This window comes from Fusarium vanettenii (assembly GCF_000151355.1).
Source record: "Fusarium vanettenii 77-13-4 chromosome 12 genomic scaffold NECHAsca_29_chr12_4_0, whole genome shotgun sequence".
NCBI lineage: Eukaryota > Fungi > Ascomycota > Sordariomycetes > Hypocreales > Nectriaceae > Fusarium > Fusarium vanettenii.
The window spans coordinates 235,820-251,423 of NW_003315856.1; the positions used below are offsets into that span (position 1 = coordinate 235,820).

Genomic DNA, 15,604 nt, shown 5'->3' on the forward strand with positions numbered 1-15,604 from the left:
ACTAGTTTCCCAAAATGGCTTTAATGGCTGCTTTCAGCTGCTCCCCATGTCCTTGGCTAGACCTAGCCCCTCTCCAAGCAATGAAGCCATCAGGCCGAACAAGGATTGCCTCACCAACCTTCAAGCGGCACTTTTCTTCTACAGCCCCCTCTAAATCTGTATATGGGGTGGAAGTCGCATTCAGAGTATGGACGTCAAGGTCAATGGGACTTTCAGTGGCGGCTTGGATCCAAGGAGAATCGGGGTCGATGGTGATGAGCAAAAAGTTCCTCTTGACGAGATCGATGGTCGAGATTTTCTTCCCAGGGTTGTTAGTGTCCCGGAGAAAAGCATGCGGGAACCTGGATCCTGGGACAGCAGTTGGTTGATAAGGATCGTCGTACAGCTCCTTTGGAACTTGATGACCCTCCTCTGAAACAAAGGCACCCTTGGGATACCTATAGCCGAGCTCGATGGCAACATCTGGGGCTTCGGGGGCAGCCGGGTGTTGTACGACAACTCGGTTCTGAAACCGGCTGTATGCCTCAAGAACAGTGAACTCGTCTATGGGTTGCCTCTCAGAGTTGTATGAAGAGAGGAGAGAGTGCGAGGCCTTTCCTGTTAGGACATAGGCAAGCTTCCAGGCAAGATTGTGCGCATCCTACAGAAAAGGAGTCAGTCAAGTAACGCAGAGGAAGTCGAGAATGCTTACAGCAATTCCAGTGTTGCCGCCCAGCCCTCCTGTTGGTGGCATAATGTGAGCAGCATCGCCAGCAAGAAAGACTCGTCCACCCTTGCTGTTCAATCGACCAGCCGTATACGCAGCCATGGTCCAGTAGTTCATGGTTTGTAGATCGGGAGTGATTTGATCCGGAGTGAGACCCGAGCAGTCGTAAAAGTATTGCTTGGCCTCTTCCACAGTGACAGATCCTGGTGGGAAATCACCCTTCGTGCCGACATTGTTGACCATGAGCAGACCCTGCTTGCCTTCATTCTCTAGGCGGAAACCTCCACCGATCTTCTCATTCGCAACGTAGATGACGCCGTGAACCATCCTCTTGCCGATGAAGGGACTCAGATCGGACTTGAAGCTCACGCTCAGGCTGTTTCGCAGAACACCTGGTCCATCCCAGGAGATGCCCTCCTTTTGTCGGGTTGGGCTTCGGTTTCCATCGCAGGCAACCACATAAGTTGCCTTGAACTTCTTGATCTTACCAGAGTTGAGTTCCTTGACGACGACAATGACTCCATCTTCTTGCTCCTCATAGAGAAGTACGTCATGCCCGTGGAGTTGGATACTGTCGTACTTGTCTGCATTGGCGCCAAGGATGGGTTCAAACATCCGCTGCGAGATCCAGACCCAGCTCGATGGCGTAATGTTCTTGACCTTCTCGGGGTCGTGTTCCTGGAGGTGCTTGAGAACCTTTCCCCCGACTAGCTTCTCCACTAGAAGCATGCCAGCGTTAAGGTCAAATTCCTTTCCACTCTGCTGTAGAGTAAACTGTTCAAGGCCCAGTTGACGGAGAATCTCGCTTGTGCGAAAGTTCAAACCAGCGGCGCGAGGATGAGTACCCGCAGCGGGGTGACGGTCAAACGAAATTGACTTGATACTGGAGGAATCAGCTTCACTGCCGATGAAGGGGCCCAGTCTATGCACTTACCCATGATATCCGAGCAAGAGGCCCAGAGTCTTGCCAACCATACTGGAACCAATGATAATGACAGGCCATTCTTCTTTCTCAAAAGGAATATCGGCGTGGTCAATGTTGGTGAACTTGTCTTTCGCCAAGTTGGAAGACGAGAACGTCTCGTCGACTTGACGCGCAGTGGCGGCCATTGTTCTTGTCAGGTTTCTTCGTGTTTCTGTGTTTAAAGACTTGTACTACAGTTCAACAATCAACACATGGTGATTTGATCCATGCAGCAATTATACTCAGCATCATTGATGAGGTACGGCAAGCGTGATGATAGCAACTCATCAAGCAGCTTACAAACTCATCACACCTCCACCACCCACACACTTGGCTAGAGCCACCACCTCCACAGGATAGCCTTGTCCTGGTTAATATCCGGTGGGGTACCGATGAGCCGAAATGCCGGAAGAGCAACTACCACCATTCCGATGGGCTCGGGGTGCGGGGGAATGAAGATGTTGGCTTGGGGTTCCTCGACACGTCGAGATGCGTTCGAACGCTGATTTTCTCGACGGGTCAGATGTGGATTTCTGGAACCATCTGTAGAGCCCACTAAGATCGATTTTCTAAGTCAAAGTTCAGGATAACACCTCTCGAGTTGGCACTACGTCCTATACTGTATTTTCTAATCTGCGAGACCTGCAGCGCGGAGATGTTCCTTAGTGGACTACGTGAAGTGATGTCATCAAGGGCGGCACGATGTCTTTGATGCCACATAGTTGTAGACTAACTGGTGAGATCATTGAGTTAGACGGACTCCAGTGCAGTAAGACAACGTATGCTGTGTAGACCTCAGTTGGAAATTAGGTTGCTAAAAGAACAGTCAATATTGACATATGCTATGCTACAACCGACACTTGGGAGTCCGGTCAATAAGCCCATCCCCATCAGTCTCATGACCCTGCAGTCAATCTTTGCCAGCCGCACGCAGCGCCTCTTGAGCATCCTTGACAACATGGGAACTCCAAGTATACTCAAACATGTCGTTTGGCAGAACAGCATCAGGTACGTATGATCGCAATTCGTCCATCATCTCGCCTCGCCTCTCATCATTGATCCTCGACATGAGCATGACCGTGACGGCTCTTCCATAGCGAACCTTATTGTAGAGCTCCAGTCTTTGTGGGATCTGGTCTACAGTCGTGTCGGCCGGCAAGAGGGCTCCGAGGGCTGCTCCATCTTCGAGGGACTGCGCGCCTCCTTGTCCTTGATCTGCTTTTGTTAGGGTACGGGAAAAATCACCCAGGGATACGTGACTTACGAGGGAGCATGGGATGAGCAGCGTCGCCGATCAGAACAGTCTTTCCGCGGTAGAACTTCTTTGGTGGATCTCTTGTGGCCAAGCTCCAGAGCTTTAGATCCTCTGCCAGACTGCACATCTCAACAATTTCGGGTGAAAACTCGCTGTAGGTCTTGAGAAGATCTTCCAACTTGCCACCCGCAAGCCACGAAGAGTCGGACTCGAGTCCAGCATTCTCTGATGGGTGCATGGCGACAATGTTGAGCAGCTTGCCGTAGCGACAAGGGTATACAACGAGGCGGCGATCGTAGGTAGTGAAAACGTGTTGGCAATCGAGACCGAGTTTGGCAAAGAAGGGCCCGGTAAGGGGGTTCGAGTTGATCTTTTCGATAGGGACAAGGAACCGGAAAGTGTTTTGCATCGTGCCCTTGCGTACCGTTTCCTCCTGCGTCACGGCTGTGACGACCTTGGACTTCAGAGATATTAGTGGTGTACAGAACTAGAGTATCATAGGCCAGTACTTACGTGAACACCGTCGGCTCCAACGAGAAGATCAGCCTTGTGCTTGGTTCCATCCTCGAGGACGATCTCTCCGGCTTCCGCATCCTAGGGGCAAGAATGTCAGAGGTAGGGTCACGACAGGGGTGGGGTTGGCGAAACCAGGCGAGACTCACAGCAGACATGACACGGCTCGAGAGGTGTATCTTGAGATTATCTCCATACGTCTCATGTGTAGCCAGTTTTCGTAGAGTATTGTGCAAATCGACTCGGTGGGTGAGAAGCCATTCGTCCTTGGTGTTGACCTTCTTTTGAACAATGTCTGTTGCCTGAGATCTGTCTGTTAGCGCAGGCGCCTGGCCATCCTCCTTGTGTCAATACGTACCACGGGCACAAAAATCAGTTTACCTGTCTTGTCGTACACTTTGATGGCATTGCAAAAGACGGCTTGTAGGTCGTCAAAGTCGCAGTCCCATGACTTCAAAACCCTCGTAGCGTTGGGAGGGATGTGAATCGCGGCGCCAATCTCGTTGAGGAACCTGGATTGTTCAAACACCTTGGCAAGTCAGTTCTTGTTCATCTTTCCCTGGCAATCTTTCGACCAACCTCGACTTTATGGCCAGCGCGAGTAAGGGCAATGGCAGCACCCAGGCCTCCTAGGCCGGCGCCGACAATGATGATTTTGAGAGGCATGTTCAACGGCTTGGAGCGTCAAGATAAACTTTCACAAAGATACTTGAACGAATGTGTTCTTGCGTGCGAACGGGGAAGGGGAGCTAACGATATATGAACATCTAGTAGGCCTCGTGACGTTTACCCGGTCCGTTCAACATCTTTCAACACCATCATTCAGTCACTGGATCAATAGTGGCTTGCTCTACGGAGTGGCTTGAGACGCCACAGCCGGTCGGTGACATGCTGCCGAGGCTCTCACTCCCACAACAGCTCTTCGGCTCCACCGGGTGGTAGAACTTCCCCGGCTTCTCCACACGGCCAATGAGCTGAAATATCTGGGGAAACGTGAGCGGGCTCGGAACTATGCTCCGAGATAGTTGTCTGTGTCTGTTGTCAACTTTCTGTTAAATGCCTAGGCTACTTCAACTGTCTGGTTCATCCCCGCTCGACAAGTCGATCTAAACAGCACATTGATAACTCAGCATTTCACCTCGCTTCCACCAACACTATCGATATATCCAATATGGTTTCTGCCGATCACATTCGTGCCATCTTTGAGCCCATCGCTCGGGGTGATATGGCGTCCTTCTGGCCTCACGTTGAACCCGATGTGGACTGGACCGTCAAGGGTGCGTTGATCCCAACCGCGCACCCTGTCATGTTATCTAACAACGAAATTATTAGGCGCTCACTGCAAGATCTCTGGACACTATAAATCTGTTGCAGAGTTTCAGCAAGGCACGAGGCCTCTGTCCTCGACATGGGCTGGCCCGTTGCATTTGGTTGTTCAAAACATCATTGTTGATGGCAACCAAGCGGCTGTTGAGCTCAAGGCCGTGGATACGACAACCAAGAGCGGAGACCCGTTTCCTAACGAGTACACCTGGGTCCTTGGTTTCAACGACAACGGCAAGATTGCCACTGTCCGAGCTTACATGGACACGTAAGTAGCCTTTTCCTCGCAAGTGTCCAGCTTGAAGACTAACCTGAACATTTAGCGACCTTGTTACCCGTGTTATCGAAAAGAACTCATAAATGAGGCATGTGGGCCATGACACTGAGGATATGTCAGGTAGCTTCCTTGCGAAGTCTGGTTAAGCAAAGATCGGCATGTGACATGGATGGTGGACTATAGATTTGAGAGGAATCACATATAATTGAATCCTTTTCTCTGATATAACTTGTCTTTGCGTTCCTTGTGATCCGAGCATTTCCTGGGCAGATGAACGGCAGAGGAATGTCCAAGATGGCATATCAGTGAGTCTAATGTGCGCAGTGTTTTAACGAGCTCAAAAAGCCCATCTTTGGTGATAATTTGACCCTTGCCTTGCCATAAATATCTTGAATGACTTGTTTCTACCTCGTCCAAGGCTGGAATATCAGCAGCCGCATGTCACTATTAGTGCGATCCCTCTGTCTGGCTTTGGTGAAATTGTGGGCATTGCAGTATGACATAAGCCCTCTAGTATTCAATGATTGATGTATGGATTGTCTAGTCGAATACCTATCTAGTTTCTCCTCTAATGCTGCGGAAGGTATTTCTCAGGGACACCAACTTCACCCACGTCCACGCCGTTGACAGTCCTTTCAGACGCCAAAAGAACAAAAATTACTCGAGCCGGCTTGTCAGTCAGGTTATTCCATTGGTGCATAGTCTAGTGCGCTCAGTTAGTTCATGCGCAACGTCTAGAGGGACAACAACTTACGGCTTGCTGTACCACTAAATCGCCTGCCCTAACAATGGTTCGTGAACCGTCTTCTAGAACCAACTCCAGTTCTCCTTCAAACACAATACCGTAGTCGAGAGATGCAGTTCTATGGTTGTGTCCTTTGGAGTTTGCTGGGAAATCCACAACCCGGATGAGAGAGCCAGGAGTGTAGATGACTGGCGTAGAGCCAACTGGGTCTTTGTCGACGAGCTCAGCAGGATACTTGGAGTTCTGCCAGAGAGTCACTGCGTCACTGGCAAAGGCCGAGACGGGCTGGAGCTCGGAGTCGGAGAGCAGTGCCGAGGTGGCTCCTTTGTGGTAGGTGACCACTCGTCGAAGAGGAGTCTTGGCGCCGAGACCCATGTTGTCAGATGTTTTCTATCACTCTGGTATGAATTTTGTAGTTTATCACTGATTCTAGAGACTATTAAATACTATATAGATATATATCTAGTTCGTACACGACCGAAGGAAGTGTTTCTATGGTGTGGAGTCTGATAGCCGTCCCAGACCACAACATCCGGCTTGACCACACGGCTCCACACAAAAGGGCCTTTGCTCGGCAAGAATGGTCTTTATATATCACGCCCAGCCTATGTATTCCAGAGCTCGGAATTGGTCGTTCCTTTTGGCCGTGCTGCCAAAGAGTGAGGGCCGACGTAGCGAAATGCTTTTCGTTAAACATGGGGTGGAGGTTGCCGCAAAGCTTCTTGTGTTGCCTCGGTTTGCAGTGATGATGTCTGGATTATCTTTCGTCGATGAATCTCGCCTAGAACAGGGAAATTTGATTACACGTGAGAATAATTGAAGACGTAGGATCGGCATCCAAGATCAGGTGGAAAATAACCTATGGTCCATTTAAAAAAAAAAAAATAGTTTTATGGCTATTTATAAACATCGATATTGTCACAATAGTCTCAGTACAAGATAAAAGCTATATACCCAAGAAATCACACGCGCTTAAAGAAATGCTGGCTTGCACGATGAATGCCCACCGAAGTCCCCGAAATGGCGACCAGCGTCAATGCCAACCCGACAATTAGTCCGCGCTCAAAGTAGCTCAGCCTGCCTCCCTTGGGCTGCTTGATCTTCCCGAGCCGTAGCGTTTGCGACATGAAAGGCCAGAGAGCTTTAGCACGAATAGCAATCTCTTGAACAGGTCGGAGAGGTTCTTGAATAATGGGCTTGTTCACGGAAAAGTCCTCCCTGGAATACAGCGGCCGGCTGTCAGAGACTGATGAGGAGGACGGCGCAACGGTGACTGGTGTGGAATAGCGGTTAGCAGTGTTTCAGGTGCAGCATCTGGTGACTGTTCCTACCAAGTGACCACTGGGGAATGGCGTTGATAAAGACTTGGAGAGTCTTGCTGAAAGCTGCGACATAGAAAGATGACTTGGCTGCACCAAAGATGTATGTCGCCTGAGAGGGAGCGCTGTCGTTTCTGTTACTGTCGTGTAAGGATCAGCTGAACTCATGATATAACATTCTGTTTGTAGACTTACAGCTTGCTCAGTATATCGATGCCGTGATCCAAACTCCGAGTTGGGATCAGTAAAAGGCCGTTGTGGCTCTCCGTCAACAAGTCCACCACTGGAGAGATGGACTCGGCTGTCAATGGGCTGACGAAAAACGAAAATGTTAGACATATCATATGAAGGATCTCGGGGCTCAGCTTACTCGGAGCTGCTCAATGCAATAACGGCAGGAAGTCGACCAGACGACTTCGCAGCTGTCCTTTTCGCGACAGAGGGAAACTTGGCCTTCAAGGCCTTGCTCAAAGCCTGAACATTGTCCTGCCCAGTGGTCAAATTCAACGACTCATTCGCTTTTGGGCCTGCGCGGCCGAGTAGTCCCTCAAGATCGGCGATGAGTGTTTCGTCGACGAAACAGAGCCTTGGGATTCTCAGCGGATTGTGGCGCGGACCGTCGATGGCAGCGTGGTAGAGATGAGTCGAGACAGCCTCTAAATCTTGAACGCTGCGATCGACAAACGCTGCAGAGATCCCAGAAGGTGGCGACAGAATCTTGACGAGTGGGTTCTTTTGGTACAGCTGCTTCAGCATGTTGGCCCTCACTGGCAAGTTTTGCAGAACGGCAACGCCGAAAAACTTGGTGCCGAGCTGATGTCGCGTGTCGGCCGAGTCATCGTTCGTGACGGCAATGGCTTCGATATCCAAGCTCTCTTTAACAAGCCTTTGCAGCTCCGCAGCGACTGTAGGAGCAGATCTGCTGGCCAGCACAATCACAGCACTTCCGGCGGCCACAGCTGCGGCCAGTGGAGCAAGTGTGCTAGCGACGGGAGAGTGGGGAGACGGGTCAATCAGAGTCGGTCCCAATGCGACCAAGTTGTCGGTCGCGCTGGCGCCTCTCTTAATTGAGGCCTCCTGGGATAAAGACTTCGGAAAATCGAGGCTATCGTAGAGGGTTTTGATCGTGTCGAGCGTCAATTGAAGTTCCTCGGCCGCACTCTTGTCCGTGATTTGCAGATCTAGCGACTGTTAGCCATGTCCACAATAATAATGTCATTGACTATCGCATACCTTGTGTAAGCGCTTTGATCAGGCTCGCCGATGACTTTTTGACGTTACTATGCAGAGAGGCAAGCTCTTTTTGTCGCTGCAGGACATTCTCGAGCCGGCCCTCAGTCCACGCCGCGCTGACGGTGCCATACAAGTCCAATACTGAAGCCATTGTGACTCGGTATCACGCAAAAAGATGATGAATGACGAGTCTCCATGATGAAGAAACTATTCGTATGCCTTTTGATATGACTGACTCTAGACGCGTGTTTTGATCAAACACGCCCGAAACTTCCGCGACGGCGAAGAGAGCGTCCTTCGGCTCGGCTCCACAGCGGGACCGAAGGCGGCATTGAACGTCTTCAATCTCGTGGGTATTGACTTCAAGGTTGGCGGATGCGATGGAGCTTGATGAAGAATAAAATCATTTCCTTTCCGGGCTATGGCGAAATTTCGGTATCATCTTTACCCATTGAAGCTTGAGTGAGAACCGTCAGAATGGGAAGCCTACCAACAACGAAAGGTGAGCTGCGACGGTGCTTACTGGAGGTCGAGCTAACCACGCGATTGCAGCGCCAACACCAGTGTTTCTCTTCGCCCATGGCTCGACCATGATGCTAGGCGAAGAGTCGGAGCCGGCCAAAATTTGGGAAGGAGTGGGCAATGAGTGTCTACGCCGTGGTATTAAGAGAATTGTCATGATGGTGAGCACAGCTTGTCAATTGAACCAGCGGTCATCCACTAACGTCCACAGGGCGCTCACTGGGATGCTCCCTACGACACAGTAGAAGTCAGCATGAACCCCAACGCCCAAAAAGACCCCGTGGGCAGCGTCACAGAAGCACGATACATGCCCTACAAGATGGTACCAGACCTTGAAGGCGGCCAGCGAGTCATCGACATGCTCCAATCAGCCGGCATCAACGCCAGAGCCAATCGCAAATTCGACTGGATCCACGACACATTTCTTATCGTTATCCGCATGTTCCCAAACTGCGTTCCGTTGCCGACAACCATTGTCTCCATGAACGCGCGATACGACCCCCACATGCATCTCAAGATTGGAGCTGCGTTGCGACCATTGAGATTTGAGGATACTCTCATCATCGGCAGCGGAGGCTCGGTACACAATCTTTACCGCAATCATTGGCAGTGGATGATTCGCTTCAAGGACAATTTCGCCCAACCCGTTCCCCCAGGTGACTTTGCATTGGAGTTCCGACAGGCTGTTGAGGATGCAGTCACACAAAACACTGGCCCCGCCTTGCGACGAGCCGTCACCAGGCTGATGAAGCACCCACGGTACAAGGAGGCCCATGGAACTGATGATCACTTCATGGCCACCATGTTTGCTGCTGGTGCCGCGGGAACAGAGGAAGACGTTGGGCCGAATACGTTTATGGGAGAGTGTTGGGAGTTGGTCAACATGTGCAACAGCCAGTATCAGCTCGGATCATGGGATTAGGTCACAGAGAGTGCATTCAAGTCGGGGGGGGCATCGTGTAAGCCTCATCTACAGTGACATTTGATGCAGCCGAAGCGAGAACTTTTGTTTAATATTCTATTCAATTTTTTCGCCCATTTTCTTTCGTCTTTCTCGACGGGCACTTCTTTCTCGTCGTGGTGATGCGAGCGACGGCGCCATCCTGACATTCTCTCCACACGTGTGCCATTTGCGTCGCGTCGTGTTCGTGGAACGCGGGAGAACATGCTGACGGAAAAGAAAATAATAAAATTCGCATTGAATGATAGATTCGCCCGCAGAATTCAAGCCGTCTTACACGGACGCATATTGATGTCTACAGTCACAAGAGCACATTCCTCTCATACCCAGGCCCTCCTTCGGCCCAAGTCTACCACTCGCCTCCAACCTTTGAAAGACCAACATTTGTGACTCGTCCAGCAGTGTTCCTCCAAAGTTGAGCCCAGTTCTACAAATCACTGTTAACCACTGGCATCAGCTCGGGTCCTTTTTCACGTACCGCCATGAAGCAACATCCCCAGACCATAACCCCACCAACAACAGTGAACAAAGTCGACTGTCGTCGCTCGTCCCAGTCGAGATTCCGGTTCGCCGGTCGATACTCAGGAATATTTCTAAAGTTTCCTGGCCACCATTCGGGATTGGAGACTGGGTACGGGACTGGAGGATGGGCAGCCAAAGTGGCATCGAAGTCGCTTGGTTGTGCTTCGCGTCGAATGTTGCCGGCGACAATCACTGTCCCAGGTTCCTCATCTCTCTGTCGGTTTGCAGGTGATGAGGAATGGTGGATTTCGTAGTCTTCGAGTAATCTACTCGTAGCTGCGTCGAGTCGAAGCTGTCTAGCCTCGCTGGCAGTCGTCGTTGTCTCAGTCGCCATGTTGCGTGCTAATGGTAGCTAGGTGAGTAAGTGAATCACGAATGAACGAAAGAAAATCGACAGAATCGGAACAGTATTTGGTATTTCCGTTCCTCTCAATGAGCAAGGATTACGTGCTTGAGATATTGAAGCATCTTTGTTTACATCGTCAACGGATGCCTCGGCTGAGTGTGGTCCCGAGCCGACATTGCCCACGCAAGCTCAAGCTGGTGAAAACGGCAATTCCGCGAAACATAATGGCTGTAGCATAAGTATAGCATATCAAAGCAATGAATTTGATACGAGATATCAACTCATCTTTCGATATTTACGTCATCGACAGCATTAACCTTCACTCGACAACATGGCTGAAAACAAGTTCCTAGAGGTCGACAAGGACAACTTTCCCTATGTCTTTATGAAGAATGTAGACATTCCTCTCAAGACATACGAAAAGGGAACTCTTCGGGCGAATGTCTTTCTACCCAAGGATGCCGCTCCTTACGGATCAAAGACTTATCCTGTCATTGCCACATACGGTCCCTGTAAGTGACGGTCATTGACCACATCTCTGTGTGAGTAGACTACTGACAGGCACAGATGGCAAGGATGTTCCATATGGCTCTTTTTACAAGAAGAGCTGGGAACAGGTCAATCCCGAGATGAAATCTGCCCACTCAGCTTGGGAGACACCCGACCCGGCCTTCTGGACGAGCAAGGGTTACATCGTCGTGAGAACTGATGAGAGAGGCGCAGGGCAAAGTCCGGGTCTTCTCGACACCATGTCTCGCGGAACTAGCGAAGCATTCTTTGACGTTGTTGAGTGGAGTGCTGAACAGGAATGGTCTTCTGGTAAGGTCGGACTTCTCGGTATCAGTTACTATGCTGGAACTCAGTGGCGAGTTGCTGCTCGACAGCCAAAGGGATTGGCTGCTATTATACCTTGGGAGGGCATGAGCGACTACTATCGTGACAGAGTCCGTCATGGTGGCATTCTATCCGATAGATTTATCAGTAAGTCCATTCAGCTGAGTCACAACAAAGCTCTACTAACACTCTTGCAGAGTTCTGGTGGAACAACGGCGTCAGCCCAAACCAGTATGGCAAGCCTGGCCGTGCAGCCCGGAAGTGGGGTCAGGATACTCTGGAAGGTGATCTCGATGAGGAAACACTTCTCAAGAACCGTAGAGACCAAACGATAGATACAGCAGTTCACAAGTTCCGTGACGATGAATACTATCGTACGCGGAACTTTGACATGGAAGCGATCGAAACTCCCCTGCTTAGCGTGGCCAACTGGGTAAGCTCTCATTTCCATGCTGAGTAGAATTGCATCTAATACTTGTATAAAGGGTGGAATTCTTTTACATCTACGAGGAAACGTCCTCGGCTGGATGCGTGCCAGCTCCAAGTACAAGTTCCTCCACTTCATCGTCGGACGACACGACCTCCCCTTCTATTATCCCGAGTCAGCCGAGCTTCAACTCTCCTTCTTCAACTCGTTCCTCAAGGACAATGACGCCGATGGTTGGAAGACGGGGCAACAACCGAGAGTTCGCCTGTGCCTACGCAAGGGAGAAGCTGGTGTCGATGACCCAGAGCGCGAGAGGAGTTTCCCCAGCAGGGACGAGACAGACTGGCCCTTGCCTGGAACTGAGTATACCAAGTTCTTCTTGACGCCAGAGAATTCGCTCAGCAAGTCGCCTTCCGCCAAATCTGGACCCATCCAATATGATGCACTGAAGGGGTGAGTCTGCAAATCCAATTCTCAAGATCTACAACTGACATTCGCTCTCAGTGAGCCCATCACTTTCAGGTACACTACCCAGTCCAGCTTGGAGATCACTGGCCATATTGTCGCCCACCTGACTGTGTCGGCATCGCGCAAGTCACCAGACTCTCCTCCACCATCAGACATCGACCTCTTCGTCACTCTCCGTAAGCTAAATAAGGAAGGCAACGAGGTGTTCTACACGGGCACAATGGGAGACCCCGTCCCCATCGTCAAGGGTTGGCTCCGCGTTTCTCTCCGCAAAGTGGATACAGAAAACGAGTTCCACAAGAGTTTCCTGCCTTATCGTAATTACTACGAGAGCGAGGTTCAGCCTGTGGAGGAGAACCAGAAGTACGAGGTTGATGTCGAGGTCTGGCCAACAAACGTTGTCTTGGAACCTGAAGAGACTCTGGTTCTGGAGATTGCAGGCCATGATACTCAGGGCGTGGGTAATTTCTCTCACGATCACGAGGATGATAGAAGCCCCAAGGCCTTTGATGGGCTGAATACTGTGCATGTTGGTGGGGAAGCGAGTTGGTTGACCCTCCCGGTTATCAACGGCAGTAAATAGACAGCCAGCATAGCACCACAAGACCAATTGTTCCTTCAAGAGATTCATACTCGTATTAGAAGCATCATAGAATTCTATGTGTTAGAATCGAGTTGTCTCGCGCACCATTTTACCTTCCGAAGTTCTGCATAATCCTTGGAGACTGCACCTTTATCTGCGACACAATTCTTATCATCGCCATCCTCTTACAGAGCCAAGCCCGCAGATAACTGATAATTAGCGGCGCCTCGACGCCTCTTTACGCCCTGTCACCTTGTCAAAATGTCAAGCCCCACGCCAACCCCTCATCGTGACGTCCGAAGAGGGCGCATTTAACCCCGCCAGATGTCTTGAGATCCTGCAACTTTCAGATCTTCTCCTAAGTTTGTCCGTTACCAAGTTGCATTCACAAACGACACTTCAACATGGGCCTCGTCATCCCGACGGCAATCGGGGCCCTGGCCTTGTTACTGCTCTATCACCATGTCTTGCACCCGGCCTTTATCTCCCCTCTACGAAAGCTGCCAGCAGCACATTGGACATGTCATTTCAGTTCCATCTGGATTCTGGCGGCCCGTTTATACAGGCGAGAGAACAGATCCTTGCACGAGGCGCATATCACACTCGGCCCTGTTGTTAGAATTGGGCCTGCGGAAGTGAGCGTCGACGGCGTCGAGGGCATGCGAGTCATATACCAAGGAGGTTTCGAAAAGGGCTTTTGGTACAGCGTCTTTTCAAATTACGGGTGAGTAGCATCAATAGGACTTCTGTTCGTAGCAGACAATCTGACTTGACTCATAGCGTCCCCAATATGTTTTCTACGGGCTCGTCCAAACATCACTCGGCCCGGAAACGCATGGTAGCAAATGTCTATTCCAAGTCATACCTTCAGTCGTCGCAAGCGAGCAAGGCTCAGATGTCTCACATTGTCTTTCAACGGCTCCTGCCGGCGCTCTCGGAACACTCATCCAAAGACAAGTTGGTGTCCAGTAGCTCAGAGAACGTCGCAACTGCAGCTCATGCAGATGTCGAAGTTTTTGGTCTTTTCCTCGCCCTTGCTATGGATGTCATAACTGCATATCTCTTTGGCCTCTCGAATGGCACAGACTTCATTCAAGACGAGCAATACCGTCAGTCTTGGCAGGAGATGTACCTTGCTCGCGCCAACTATCCATTCTGGACGCAAGAGGTACCCAACCTGACCGCGGCTTGTGTGCGTTGGCTCCCCTGGCTCAGACTCTACCCGAAATGGGTGGATGAGTCAAATGCCAAACTCTGCCAATGGAACTTGAATCTCTGCCAAGGAGTGACCAAGAAAGCAGAGCAAGATACTACGCAAGGCCGATCGCAGCAGGGAAAGGCCAGCGCGGAACCATGTGAAGAGGCTGTTGTGTTCAATGCCCTGCAGTATGGGATCGACCGCGAGCTCCGAACGAATGGAGAGAAGAGCATCCTGTACAGAACGAGTATTTGCGAGCGGGAGCTTGCTGTAGCCTCTGAGCTTATGGATCACTCACTGGCAGGTCATGAGACTACGGGGATGGTTCTCACATATGCAACATGGCATCTTTCAAAATCTCCGGATCTACAAGAACAACTTCGTTCTGAAATCATCTCCATCGGTTCCTCACTCAAGCTTGGTCGGCCATCTACAGTCGAGGCTCACGAATTCGAGGATACAAAGTCCGGCCCAAGCCTACCAGATCTTAAGGCCCTGGATGCACTGCCACTTTTGAACGCAATCGTCATGGAAACTCTTCGCCTGCATGCGCCTATACCTGGACCCCAACCACGCGACACGCCCAAGGAGGGCTGCAACATAGCAGGCTATCACATCCCCGGGGGCGTAAGAATCGCATCGATGGCTTACAGTCTTCATCGTGATCCAAAGGTTTTCCCGCAGCCCGAGTCATGGAAGCCGGAGCGGTGGTTGCCCCAAGATGGTACGGATATGGAGACGAGTCATCGTGAGATGCATCGGCAATTCTGGGCTTTCGGGAGTGGAGGCCGCATGTGCGTTGGCTCCAACTTTGCTCTGAATGAGATGAAGGTCATTCTTGCTGCTATCTACGCCAATTTCCGGACAACTATTGTTAATGACGATGGAATTGAGCAAGAGGACGCCTATACAGCGAGGCCGGTTGGGGAGCAGTTGGTCTTGAGGTTTTACACGTTAGATGCTTAAGTGTCGAGGCCTGGTCAATGATTTCGAGGCTCATTTCTTATAGGTAGGGGGCTATTATATGAAGCCCAAAGTGCTACGATCACCAGAGGACTCTTCATTCCGCACTGAACTCAATGGCTAGTTTGCGTACTTACGTGTTGGTGTAATTTTCATCACCATCCACGTTTTTAATTTAAATATAATAGTTAACATCTCATATGTCAGAAATGTCAGTTATGGGTCCTCTAAGCCTTTTACTATCATTCATTACCTACTGCTCTTGTATAAAAAACATCATTCCCCGGATTCCGAGGAAGGTATAGGGTAAGAATCCCGGCGCCGACCCGAGACTGTGGGGCCGGGTTTGCCGATGCCCGGTGTGGAGACGGGTTCTGGAGATCTTCTATTAAGCAGGCTGGGAATGCTCTTCCCAGGTCGATCGCATTTTTCGGCGTAACTACTT

The 15,604-nt window shown here is 50.6% G+C and overlaps 9 protein-coding genes across 9 annotated transcripts; 4 read left to right on the plus strand and 5 right to left on the minus strand.

Annotated features, from left to right (window-relative positions):
- Positions 1-33: 33 nt before the first annotated feature.
- NECHADRAFT_87458 (uncharacterized protein) lies at positions 34-1,816 on the minus strand (the record flags this gene model as incomplete). The annotated part of the gene is made up of 4 exons (XM_003043346.1): positions 34-62; positions 115-640; positions 692-1,607; positions 1,641-1,816. 4 exons carry the CDS (start codon positions 1,814-1,816, stop codon positions 34-36), a joined length of 1,647 nt encoding a protein of 548 aa, XP_003043392.1.
- Positions 1,817-2,580: 764 nt separating this feature from the next.
- Positions 2,581-3,846, minus strand: NECHADRAFT_97659 (uncharacterized protein; the record flags this gene model as incomplete). The annotated part of the gene is made up of 5 exons (XM_003043347.1): positions 2,581-2,885; positions 2,935-3,385; positions 3,439-3,519; positions 3,588-3,719; positions 3,820-3,846. The coding sequence occupies 5 exons, from the start codon at positions 3,844-3,846 to the stop codon at positions 2,581-2,583; spliced, it is 996 nt and encodes a 331-aa protein (XP_003043393.1).
- Positions 3,847-4,609: 763 nt separating this feature from the next.
- NECHADRAFT_87460 (uncharacterized protein) lies at positions 4,610-5,121 on the plus strand (the record flags this gene model as incomplete). The annotated part of the gene is made up of 3 exons (XM_003043245.1): positions 4,610-4,715; positions 4,813-5,029; positions 5,085-5,121. 3 exons carry the CDS (start codon positions 4,610-4,612, stop codon positions 5,119-5,121), a joined length of 360 nt encoding a protein of 119 aa, XP_003043291.1.
- A 485-nt stretch (positions 5,122-5,606) lies between these two features.
- On the minus strand, positions 5,607-6,158 carry NECHADRAFT_87461 (uncharacterized protein; the record flags this gene model as incomplete). The annotated part of the gene is made up of 2 exons (XM_003043348.1): positions 5,607-5,741; positions 5,793-6,158. The coding sequence occupies 2 exons, from the start codon at positions 6,156-6,158 to the stop codon at positions 5,607-5,609; spliced, it is 501 nt and encodes a 166-aa protein (XP_003043394.1).
- A 587-nt stretch (positions 6,159-6,745) lies between these two features.
- On the minus strand, positions 6,746-8,486 carry NECHADRAFT_87462 (uncharacterized protein; the record flags this gene model as incomplete). Its single annotated transcript, XM_003043349.1, has 5 exons — positions 6,746-7,056; positions 7,115-7,236; positions 7,298-7,414; positions 7,473-8,283; positions 8,336-8,486. 5 exons carry the CDS (start codon positions 8,484-8,486, stop codon positions 6,746-6,748), a joined length of 1,512 nt encoding a protein of 503 aa, XP_003043395.1.
- A 326-nt stretch (positions 8,487-8,812) lies between these two features.
- Positions 8,813-9,779, plus strand: NECHADRAFT_87463 (uncharacterized protein; the record flags this gene model as incomplete). Its single annotated transcript, XM_003043246.1, has 3 exons — positions 8,813-8,837; positions 8,888-9,018; positions 9,069-9,779. The coding sequence occupies 3 exons, from the start codon at positions 8,813-8,815 to the stop codon at positions 9,777-9,779; spliced, it is 867 nt and encodes a 288-aa protein (XP_003043292.1).
- Positions 9,780-10,167: 388 nt separating this feature from the next.
- Positions 10,168-10,674, minus strand: NECHADRAFT_87464 (uncharacterized protein; the record flags this gene model as incomplete). Its single annotated transcript, XM_003043350.1, has 2 exons — positions 10,168-10,245; positions 10,297-10,674. The coding sequence occupies 2 exons, from the start codon at positions 10,672-10,674 to the stop codon at positions 10,168-10,170; spliced, it is 456 nt and encodes a 151-aa protein (XP_003043396.1).
- A 343-nt stretch (positions 10,675-11,017) lies between these two features.
- Positions 11,018-12,998, plus strand: NECHADRAFT_53393 (uncharacterized protein; the record flags this gene model as incomplete). Its single annotated transcript, XM_003043247.1, has 5 exons — positions 11,018-11,198; positions 11,254-11,667; positions 11,718-11,953; positions 12,006-12,400; positions 12,452-12,998. The coding sequence occupies 5 exons, from the start codon at positions 11,018-11,020 to the stop codon at positions 12,996-12,998; spliced, it is 1,773 nt and encodes a 590-aa protein (XP_003043293.1).
- Positions 12,999-13,402: 404 nt separating this feature from the next.
- On the plus strand, positions 13,403-15,162 carry NECHADRAFT_53495 (uncharacterized protein; the record flags this gene model as incomplete). The annotated part of the gene is made up of 3 exons (XM_003043248.1): positions 13,403-13,722; positions 13,779-13,966; positions 14,003-15,162. The coding sequence occupies 3 exons, from the start codon at positions 13,403-13,405 to the stop codon at positions 15,160-15,162; spliced, it is 1,668 nt and encodes a 555-aa protein (XP_003043294.1).
- Positions 15,163-15,604: the final 442 nt, after the last annotated feature.